Raw genomic sequence first — 12,416 nt, forward strand, 5'->3', positions numbered from 1 at the left:
ATACTGCACCATGAGACTATTTTTTCATCCCTGCATATGGCTTGGCTTTCTGATTATGGCACTGACTCTGGCTGTGATGACCTCTACTTATGGGAGCAAGATGCATTAGAGTTCCTTACTGAAGTACACAGCGCATTTGACCCCCTATAATCAAGGGGTCCATTAAATCTGGAAAGCGGCTCATATAGTTATTCCACTGGGTAATCATGTGAAGGTGAAGGCTTTGCTAAGGAAACCACCCTATCAAGTCTGTGTCTTTCATATTGGCTGTCAATTATCTAATTGCTTTGGACACCAGAGACTTTATTGCACGAATCATCCTATATGGATTATATGGTTCACATGTTTGTATTTATTTTATATATTTCTGTCGAGCGCTACATCCCCATTTGTTCACTATTTACCATGTCTGCTGGATCCGCTGATTGACTCCCGCTGTGTCCAGCAGGAGCTGGGCACCAGTGGCACATGTATACGCCCCAGACCTGGAAAAGCAGATGACAGACAGGTATGTGATTTTGCGCAGAACGGCCGCCCTTCCGCAGTACATGTATGTGGGACAGTCAAAGAAAAAAGTCTCCCTGATAAAAAGGCTATGATCTGGTGGATTGCATGCAGAACTCGTGTGCCCAGCTGAGGACATTTGGACCTTAAGATTTAGGATGTGGTGGATGTCTCCTTTTGGTTTGGGAACTGTGATAAGAGTAGAACTCCTGGAACTGTTCTGGCCCCAGACCCGGAAAAGCAGATGACAGACAGGTATGTGATTCTGTGCAGAACGGCCGCCCTGCCGCAGTACATGTATGTGGGGTGGTCAAAGAAAAAAAAGTCTCCCTGATAAAGAGAGAGGTTATTATATGGTGTATTGTATGCGGAACTCCTGGGCCCAGCTGAGGACATTTAGGGCCTTAAGATTGAAGATGTGGTGGATGTCTCCTTTTGGTTTGGGAACTGTGGACAGAGTAGAACTCCTGGAACTCTTCTGGCCTTTGCTCAGTGAGATAGAGTTTGGAAGACTAATGTCATAGACAGGTTGCCAAAAAGTTTAGGGCTTTAGAAAGGGCCAATGTGGTGCCTTCTCCACTCTCCATCTCACTAATAAAACCCCAATGGATGACTCTCTATGAACTGATTACATTCCAATCACCGATCATCTAATCATTGGTAAAAAAGAAGACTCGGCACAGAATATTGTACGAAGAGTTTTTATTGGACAAGATCAGAATAAGCGATTACCACACAGTAATGATATGAATAAAATAAAGCTTAAATCTTTTATAATAGAATTAACAAATGTGTCAAATGTATTAATAATCATACATTGGTTGGACCAATAAAAAGCCGGCTACTTCAATAAATCAAACTCATGTCTGGTCATGATTTCCGGCCAACCCCACAGCGGGTCAGAGGGCGATGTGGGTGTAAACCAACCCCGAGTGGACTGTGGTGGTTTCACATTTGTTTATGGACGAAACAGTTCCACCCGTTACAATCCAGCGTCCATTTCCCGTAGTACCAGCAGGGGGTGCACTCTGATGTTTTATTAGATTTCCTTTATTTTTAAACTTTCCCGCACTCTGAACATGAAAACGGAGCCTCTAATATAAGTGTGAATTCTTTGCTGTTTGAAACGTACATAAGGAGTGAGACATTTCCCGCACTCTGAACATGAAATAGGACACTCGCCCGTATGAACTTTCTGGTTTCTAAGAAATAAACCTTTGTTTGGAAAACATTTCCCGCACTCGTAACATTAAAAAGGGCACTCACCTGTGTTCTTTCTTAGTAAAACAATTCCCGCACTCTGCACAAGATTAGAGACGTTTTCCTATATGAACTTTCTGGTGTCTAAAAAGTAAGCATTTAAGTGCAAAACATTTCCCTGTGAACATGAACATGAATAGGGACGCTCATCTGTGTGTATTCTCTGATGGCTGGGAAGGCTTCCTTTATCATTAAAACATTTCCCTCACTCTGAATATTAACAAGGAAGCTCACCTGTGTGTATTTTCTCATGTGTAAGAAGGTGTCCTTTTTGACTAAAACATTTCCTGCACTGTGAACATGAATAGGGGCGCTCACCTGTGTGTATTCTCTGATGCCTAAGAAGGTGTCCTTTACAAATAAAACATTTCCCGCACTCTGAACATGAATAGGGAAGCTCACCTGTGTGTATTCTCTGATGGCTAAGAAGGCTTCCTTTATGATTAAAACATTTCCCGCACTCTGAACATGAATAGGGAAGCTCACCTGTGTGTATTCTCTGATGGCTAAGAAGGTTTCCTTTCTCATTAAAACATTTCCCGCACTCTGAACATGAATAGGGAAGCTCACCTGTGTGAATTCTCTGATGGCTAAGTACTTTTCCTTTATTTTTAAAACATTTCCCGCACTCTGAACATGAATAGGGAAGCTCATTTGTGTGTATTCTCTGATGGCTAAGTAGATTTCCTTTATCATTAAAACATTTCCCGCACTCTGAACATGAATAGGGAAGCTCACCTGTGTGTATTCTCTGATGGCTAAGAAGGCTTCCTTTTTGACTAAAACATTTTCCGCACTCTGAACATGAAAAGGGACGCTCCCCTGTGTGAATTCTCTGGTGCAGAAGAAGGTGTGGTTTGCGACTAAAACATTTCCCGCACTCTGAGCATGAATAGGGACGCTCCCCTGTGTGAATTCTCTGGTGCTGAAGAAGGTTTTCTTTTCTACTAAAACATTTCCCGCACTCTGAACATGAATATCGAAGGTCACCTGTGTGTATTCTCTGATGGCTAAGAAGGATTCCTTTTCGACTAAAACATTTTCCGCAGTCTGAACATGAAAAGGGACGCTCCCCTGTGTGAATTATCTGGTGATGAAGAAGGTTTTCTTTTCTATTAAAACATTTTCCGCACTCTGAACATGAAAAGGGACGCTCCCCTGTGTGTATTCTCTGATGGCTAAGAAGGTTTTTTTTCTTTTTAAAACATTTCCCGCACTCTGAACATGAGAATGAATTCTCTCCTGTATGGTATAAAGAAGATTCCCTGAGATGAGATGGTTTCCCGCACCCGTCGGCACTGTCAGATATTAGAGGACTATGTGAAGTATCCAATGATCTCCTCCAGTGGTGAGGTCCGTCATGTATATTATGAGGAACGGGATTCACTTCTGGAGAAGATGCCATGTCATTATCTTCTGTAGTCACATCTTCCTCCGATGTCCTTCTATTCCCACCACAGAGTCCGTCTGTCAGAAGACAAGAAAAATTACCAAGAGTTTTCCACACTCATATACACTGCTCAACACTTTATAATCAGAGTATAGCATCAAGTCAGGGAAACTCCTGGGATATTCATCTGGTCAGTCAAGTAGCAGAGGGGGTTGTTAATCGGTTTCAGCTGGACAGGGCCGTAGAAGATCCTTAACCCATCAGCAGGACCGGTATCTGCTCCTTTGTACAAGGAGGAACATGATGAGGACTGCCAGAGCCCTACAAAATGACCTCCAGCAGGACACTGGTGTGAATGTCTCTGACCAAACAATCAGAAACAGACTTCATGAGGGTGGCCTGAGGGCCCGATGTCCTCTAGTGGGCGCTGTGCTCACTGCCCGGCACTGTGGAGCTCGATTGGCGTTTGCCGTTGAACACCAGAATTGGCAGCTCCACCACTGGCACCCTGTGCTTTTCACAGATGAGAGCAGGGTCACCCTGAGCACATGTGACAGACGTGAAAGGGTTTGGAGAAGCTGTGGAGAACATTATGCTGCCTGTAACATCGTTCAGCATGACCGGTTGGGTGGTGGGTCAGTGATGGTCTGGGGAGGCGTATCCATGGAGGGACGCACAGACCTCTACAGGCTAGACAATGGCACCCTGACTGCCATTAGGTATCGGGATGAAATCCTTGGACCCATTGTCAGACCCTATGCTGGTGCAGTGGGTCCTGGATTCCCCCAGGTGCACAACAATGCCCAGTCTTATGTGGTGAGAGTATGCAGCCAGTTCCTGGAGGATGAAGGAAGTGATACCACTGAATGGCCCCCACGCTCACCTTACCTGAATCTAATAGAACACCTCATGGAAATTCTGTTTCAGTCCATCCGATGCCACCAGGTTACACCTCAGTCTGTTCAGGAGCTCAGTGATGCCCTGGTCCAGATCTGGAAATATCCCAGGACACCATCCATCGTCTCATTAGGAGCATGTCCCGATGTTGTCAGGCATGCATACAAACACGTGGGGGTCATACACACTACTGAGGACCATTCAGAGGTCCTGCAATGACATTTCACCAAAATGGACTCGCCTGCTGCATCAATTTTTCACTTTGATTTTCGGGGTGTCTTTGAGTTCAGCCCTCTGTAGGGTGAAAATTTTCATTTCCATCAAACGATGTGACATCCTTTCCTTCCTAACACATTACCCAGTACATACCAGTATAGATCCTAACACATTACCCAGTCCATACCAGTATAGATCCTAACACATTACCCAGTCCATACCAGTATAGATCCTAACACATTACCCAGTACATACCAGTATAGATCCTAACACATTACCCAGTCCATACCAGTATAGATCCTAACACATTACCCAGTCCATACCAGTATAGATCCTAACACAATACCCAGTCCATACCAGTATAGATCCTAACACATTACCCAGTCCATACCAGTATAGATCCTAAAACATTACCCAGTCCATACCAGTATAGATCCTAACACATTACCCAGTCCATACCAGTATAGATCCTAACACATTACCCAGTCCATACCAGTATAGATATCCAGCATGATATTTTTCCCATTGAGATCTGATGTGTTTCAAAGTGTTGCTTTCATTCTTTGGAGCAGTGTATGTTGGTCGAGCATTTCAAAGTTTAGAAGAGATCTGACATGGATCAATGATACATCCTTACCCAACCAAACATCACTAAGTAATAATGCTATTGAAATGACGACAATGTTATGGTTTTGAACATGACGTTATATTGAGGAATGGAGATGGACCTTTTATGTGGTGCACAGTAGGGATAGACCGATTATCGGCGTGGCCGATATGCACTTTCCCCAATATATCGGTATCGGCCCCGGAACTGGCCGATATTGCTGATATTTTTGTGACATCATTTTGCCTTCTTAGGCCACCTCCCTCGCCTTGGACAGCCTTGTCTGGAGTCAGGACTAGTCTCGTGGGAGTGTATCACAGCCATACACCCATCCGCAGCAGCCCAGTGCCAGCCAGCCACCCACCCACAGGCCCTGTACCAGCCAGCAAGCCACAGGCACTGTACCAATCAGCCAGCCACAGGCACTGTACCAGTGAGCCAGCCACAGGCACTGTACCAGTGAGCCAGTCAGTCACCCACAGGCCCTGTACCAGCCCACCACAGGCACTGTACCAGCCAGCCAACCACCCACCCACAGTCCCTGTACCAGCCAGCCACCTACAGCCCCTGTGCCAGCCACCCACCCACCACAGGGTGCCAGACAGCCAGCCACCCATAGGCCCTGTACCAGCCAGCCACCCACAGGCCCTGTACCAGCCAGCCACCCACAGCCCATGTGCCAGACACCCACCCACCACAAGGTGTCAGCCAGCCAGCCACCCACCACAGGGTGCCAGCCAGCCACCCACACACCACAGGGTGCCAGCAAGCCAGCCATTAAGCACTGAACAAAAAATAACATGTTCAGTACCCGATTTGTGTCAAAAATTGTCTTAATTTTTCTAAAACTTTAAATGTTAAAAATACCGGCCCATATCGGCCGATACCGATACCTTGTGAAAATATTGGTATCGGCCCTGAAAAAACCATATCAGTCTATCCCTAGTGTACAGTATCTTCTCGTCATTTGTTGGGCACATAATGTTATATTAAGGAATGAAGAAGGACCTTTCATATGGTTTATAGTATTTCCACCTCATTTGTTTGGGATAGGACGTTATATTGAGGAAAGGATATGTGGCAAGGCAATAAAAGAAAAAAAATAGGAATTTTTCAGGAGTCATATATGTCGGTCGAGGATTTTGAAGTTTAAAAGAGATCTGTGGTGGAACTGGGTGCAATCACAACACCAAACTATGACAACTAACCAGATCAATGATACCACCCAACCAAACATCACTAAGTAACCTTTAACCCATTCTTCCATAATTACCCGAGCTGATATCTGGAGAAGGTTCTTCCTCTTTAACTGCGTCCATCATCCCAACCTCCTCTGTAAAATGCTGATCACCCCTCACATACGTCTTTTCCATTATAACCCCAATTTGTACATTTATCAGATCTTCATCCTAAACCAACAAAATGGCAGAAATAATAATAAATACAAAAAATAATAATAGAAGAATGATATCTCTTAGGGCTTGGGATCACTTTCCTACATTCTCATCTACCTGATGATGGTGAGGGATGGTGTGATCTTCCTGTGTGGAATCCCGGGAATACAGATGTAGCGGGGTCTTCCATTATACAAGTTCTAAAAGACTGCTGCTTGACATTTGAGAGGAACTCGGCTCCATCTAGTGGCCAAAAGGACACATTGCAGCGGCTATGGAATTTCTTTTGATGTTATTTTCCTTTCAGGAAGTTGAGCAGTCTTCATCGCCCATAGTGCTTTGAGAGTACCAGGGTGCACTGCTGCACCGCACAGCCTTCTGGGGGAAGCTTTATAAAGGAAGGGAGGAGCCAGGCTCACTCTCTTGGGAAAGACACAGTGAGACAAGCAGGATGCCAGTGCTGTGGGCTGATGCTGTATGCTAGGCCGAAACTCCTGGGCCTTAAGTGACTAAGTTGCAGTGTTTCATCTCCAGTAGAGGATCCCTCCTGGAGGTCCCATCGATGTTCTACAGAGACCAGACTCATCCACCCCAAATACCTAGCGCGGCTGGTGACAGAGGCCGGAGACTGAGACCGCAGCGGAGGCTTCCTGGGAGACAGTCCTGTTGGTGAGAGGGCACCTGCCCAAAAACTGACTCTATCTATCAAAGAAGTAACTTTAGTCAGGATTAGCCTTAGAGTAGTAGAAGGCAATATACCAGGTGGCCCAGTACATCTCTCACAGAAGTTTTACCGCCAATCCTGCACAGACACCCCGCGGTGATTACTAACTGTTTGCTGCCATTCTCTCTATTGATCACCCATCCTCAATGTGGATTACAAATTGCGAGTGCACCAACGTTGCTAGCGAAGATATAGAGAAGAAACAGCGGACTCAGATAGGTCTGACATTCTGATACTGTGTCTAACTGAATGCTGAGCCTTATCTCCAAAAGTATAATAGTGATTAAGATGGTGGTCCTATAGGCTCTGAGACATTTCCTGAAACAATTAATGTGCCCTTGAGGAGTGATATCACAGTATTTATCTTATCTTTGATTAATTAATCAGTATATCCTTTTACAAAGTCATATTTTACTGTATCGAAACTGTTTATTTGATTTACAGTAAATAACTTTCCTGTTTAAAAGCAAGCTTGTGTGTGGTCACCTTGTATTACCCAGAAGGACTGCAGCTGGAGAGAGGTAACAGGTCATTATTATTTATTGAAGTGTTATATTCCAATCTGTGTAGCCATTTGGTATTCCAGTCCTATTCTGGGTCAGTTGTGCCTAGGGAGGGTTCGAGCCAATTCTGTGGGTTGTTAGGCAGGACGTAGACCCAATAATCTAATCAGCAGCTCCTGCGGGGGTGGTGCTACACAGAGGATGGGGACATCTCTCTGGTGGGTTCCCATTACTGGATCCATCTGTAGGAAACACACACACTGACTGAATACATTGTTTCTATGTGTTTATCAGATGATGGGGGATCTAGGTGGAGCCTCCGTACTGCTCTCTCCTTTACAATAAAGTCTCCTCTTACCCGGTGATGTGAGGGGCGGCTGATTCTCCATCATGACGTCCTTGTAGAGATCCTTGTGTCCTTCTAAGAATCTTCTGAGAATCCTCCTCACCTCTCCGGTCAGGTCTGTGTTTTATTAATAGAGATAAGAGTGATGTCATGTGACCTCCCAGAATCCTCCTCACCTCTCCGATCAGGTCTGTGTTTTATTAATAGAGATAAGAGTGATGTCATGTGACCTCCCAGAATCCACCTCACCTCTCTGGTCAGGTCTGTGTTTTATTAATAGGGATAAGAGTGATGTCATGTGACCTCCCAGAATCCACCTCACCTCTTCGGTCAGGTCTGTGTTTTATTAATAGGGATAAGGCAGGAGGTTCAACAATACATTGAGGAAATTGCAGGTATAGATATTACTAATGACCCATAGGTTTGCTTATTTTACAAAACTGGTAAATAAAAAAAACAGTATAAAAACACGATAGTCCCAACCTATTGAACGCAACAAAAGGGGCAATTCCAAAAAATTGGCTAAAACGTAAAAAGTCTTACAATTAGAGATTGGTATAAAAGAGTTGAATATACAATATGGAATACATGGGAATCAGACAGGAAGACCAGACGGAGAGTTTCTCAAACAAGTGGGTTAAGTGAGCAGAGTTCAACAAGACGAGTAAATATTTAGAAATCTGGACGGATTAGAGTATGAGGGTGGAATATGGGTAGAATAAGACGAAAGGGAGGTGGAAAAATACACGACTAGATGAGTATTACCGAGTGGAATGGGAAGTGGGAGGGATCTGGGGAGAAGGGTTTCTGGGTAAGGGTTTTAGTAAGATTATAGAAATGTATTTGTATTTTCTGTTTTTGAAAATTAATAAAATGTAAAATTTTTATTTAAATAAAAACAAAAAAGTGATGACATGTGACCTCCCAGAATCCTCCTCACCTCTCCGGTCAGGTCTGTGTTTTATTAATAGAGATAAGAGAGATGACATGTGACCTCCCAGAATCCTCCTCACCTCTCCGGTCAGGTCTGTGTTTTATTGAGATAAGAGTTATGTCATGTGACCTCCCAGAATCCTCCTCACCTCTCCAGTCAGGTCTGTGTTTTATTAAAGGGTAACTTCACTTTCGTGGGGGGAAAAAAATCAGCAAATAAAGAAAAAACAATATAGCGTATACAATTGTGACACAAATCATATTGTAATTGAATGTTATTAAAAATTACCTTTCCTCTTTAATCTGAAGATGTTGTCATTTTCTAGAAAATGAAATTTGGCTACCTGTAGCTGCTCTGTACACAGAATGCATACTGACCACACCCCCAGAAACATCATTTCCTGCCTGTGTGATTGGCTCGCTGATTTTCCCAGAAGTCTGCCTAAGATACAAGTCAAATTTCTGGCATCCCCTGCAACAAAAATGTCATTTTTGGAGAGATACTCCCAATAGGAACATGTCGAAAGGGATGCAGGCCCAGCAGCTTTCCTCATTAGAGCCCCGCAGCTGCCACAGCTGACAGATAATTATGAAACCACCCCCATTTCACCCACTCAGCACAGAGGCACAGGGACCAAATAATGATTTCTTCAGAATAACAAAAGATAGGAATCTGCAATAAAGTTTGTTAAAATCCCTGCAAGGTATAGAGATCACCCAGAGGGGAATGTTTTTTTCTCAACAAAAGTGGAGTTACGCTTTAATAGAGATAAGAGTGATGTCATGTGACCAGCGAGAGAAAGCAAGGTGGCAGCATTGGGTCTGGGTGAAGAGTTGGGGGACAGAAGTGTCAAATATGGGGTGTGAGGAGTGGAGATCTGCAATGTTGAATAAGGAAACGGGGAGTGGGGGACAACAGTGTCCGTGGGGGTTGTGGAATATAGGTGAGCAGTGTGAGAAGGGGGGTGAGGAGAGGGGAACAACAGTGTTAGATGGGGGGTGAGGAATGGGGGATAGCGTTGTTAGATGGGGAGTGAGGAGAGGGGAAAAACGGGATTAGATTGGGAGTAAGGAATGGGGGACAGCAGTGTTAGATGGGAGGTGAGGAGCAGGGGACAGCGATGTTAGTTGGAGGGTGAGCAGTGGGGCACAGCGGTGATAGATGGGGGGTGGGAAGGGGGGACAGCAGTGTGGGACAGCGGTGTTAGATAGTGGGTGAGGAATCGGGAATAGCAGTGTTAGATGGGGGAGTGAGGGATGGGGGACAGCGGTATTAGATGGGAGGGGGGTGAGGAATGGTGGACAGCAGTGTTAGGTGGGGGGTGAGGAGTGGGGGACAGCAGTGTTAGATGGGGGTGAGGAGTGGGGACAATGGTGTTAGATGGGGGTGAGGAGTGGGGACAACGGTGTTAGATGGGGGGGTGAGGAGTGGGGACAATGGTGTTAGACGGGGGGGTGAGGAGTGGGGACAATGGTGTTAGATGGGGGTGAGGAGTGGGGACAACGGTGTTAGATAGGGGGTGAGGAGTGGGGACAACGGTGTTAGATGGGGGTGAGGAGTGGGGACAATGGTGTTAGATGGGGGTGAGGAGTGGGGACAACGGTGTTAGATGGGGGGGTGAGGAGTGGGGACAATGGTGTTAGACGGGGGGGTGAGGAGTGGGGACAATGGTGTTAGACGGGGGGGGGTGAGGAGTGGGGACAATGGTGTTAGACGGGGGGGTGAGGAGTGGGGACAGCGGTGTTAGATGGGGATGAGGAGTGGGGGACAGCGGTGTTAGATGGGGGGTGAGGAGTGGAGACAGCGGTGTTGGATGGGGGTGAGGTGTGGGGGATAGCGGTGTTAGATGAAGGGTGAGGAGCAGAGACAGCGGTGTTAGATTGGGGGGGGGTGAGGAGTGGGGACAGCGATGTTAGATGAGGGCAGGTAGCCGTGTCTGGTGTCTTTTGACACATGTAGAGTATAGATGGCACAGACATGGTGGGGTTCCCGGTCATCCAGCATATATGGATCTGGGGGTCCAGTTGGTATTCAGGCAGAGGAAGGGATTAATGTTAGTTGGGGGGGCGTTCTGCTGAATGTTTCTAGACGGGAGTGTCCAAGTCACCATGAGCTCTGCTTCTCACCCAGATAAATTGTGGATACCTCAGATATGTCTGGTGGGGGCGCTGCAGTAGAGCTGGAGAAAGTTTTGCTGTTGGGAAGTGTGCTGTGCGTTCATGCTTTTATTTTTTCACCGGGGGACCAGAAACAGATCCTCAGTGTTATGTGTTCCTCTGTTTCTGTTCCCCCAGCGGCAAAAAGGAAGGACATCTTCTTTAGGTAACTAAAGATTACAAATATAAAATAAGATCTTATTACCTCTTCTGCTACCACTTCCAGCTACGTCTCCTCTCTAATTCCTCCCAACTCACCGCTCACTCTGGAATGTTCAATGTATACCCGACATCACTTCCTGTCTGTAACTTCATCACTTCCTGTCTGTAACTACATCACTTCCTGTCTGTAACTACATCACTTCCTGTCTGTGCATTCCATCTGAGAGAAGTCAGGTCACCACATTGTGGACCATATTGGGATTTTTGTACTTAGTGTACTTACGATGATTGTAGCCGGTGATGTTTTGGTTATTTGCTCTAACAGGTAACTTTTCAGGACTGGCCTTCAGAATGTTCTCCCTTCATCTTCTTCCGAACAGTATCAGTATTTCTTGCTAGAAAACAACTTAGAACCTCCAAACATTATACATTTTTTTTAGCAGAGACCCTAGAGAAAAAAATGGGGATAGTTTCAATTTTTTATGTCACATGGTATTTGCGCAGCAGTTTTGAAAACGCAATTTTTGAGGGAAAAACGCAATTTTTGGGGGGAAAAATACACTTTAATTTATTAAAAAAACACGTTAACCCTAAACCTCAATTTTTTTTGTATAATGTGAAAGATGATGTTATGCTGAGTAAATAGATACCTAATATGTCATGCTTTAAATTGGCGCACATCCGTAGAATGGCGACAAAGTACGGTACTTAAAAATCTCCATAAGCATTTACATTGTTTTTTTGGCAACTGATGGAACCCTTTTTCCTCCCAGTGCCCATGCCCCTGAGAACTGGTGATAACCAGACGATTATTCTTGATCTTTACAGATAGTCTACAGACGGGTATGGTGCCAGCTGATTGGAAAAAAGCCAACGTGAAACCAATATTTAAAAAGAGGGCCGAGATATATCCCGGGTAACTATAGGCCAGTCAGCCTAACATCAGTAGTCTGCAAGATTTTGAAGGGGATGTTAAGGGACTATATACAAGACTTTAGTAATGAAAATGGTATTATTAGTAGTAATCAGCATGGATTCATTAAAATCATTCTTGCCAGACCAATCTATTAACCTTCCATGATGAAGTGAGTTGCCATCTAGATAAAGGAAGGCCTGTGGATGTGGTGTATCTGGACTTTGCAAAGGCATTTGACACCGTTCCCCACAAACGCTTACTGTACAAACTAAGGTCCATAGGTATGGACCATAGGGTGAGTACCTGGATAGAGAACTGGCTCCAGTGGAGAGTCCAGAGGGTGGTGATTAATGGGGAGTACTCGGATTGGGCGGGTGTGGAAAGTGGGGTCCCCCAAGGATCTGTCC

At 45.1% G+C, this 12,416-nt stretch overlaps 1 protein-coding gene across 1 annotated transcript in view; it reads right to left on the bottom strand.

Annotated features, from left to right (window-relative positions):
• Nucleotides 1-12,416, bottom strand: part of LOC309550274 (uncharacterized protein) — a gene marked incomplete at both ends in the record, with an annotated part of 1,476,097 nt that overhangs the window by 897,995 nt on the left and 565,686 nt on the right. Inside the window, 1 exon segment of the mRNA XM_082250681.1 lies at nucleotides 2,123-3,006. Coding sequence (XP_082106807.1) covers nucleotides 2,123-3,006 — 884 coding nt within the window.

The sequence above is a fragment of the Pelophylax lessonae genome, assembly GCF_965119305.1.
Source record: "Pelophylax lessonae genome assembly, chromosome: 3".
In the NCBI taxonomy this organism is placed as follows: Eukaryota; Metazoa; Chordata; class Amphibia; order Anura; family Ranidae; genus Pelophylax; species Pelophylax lessonae.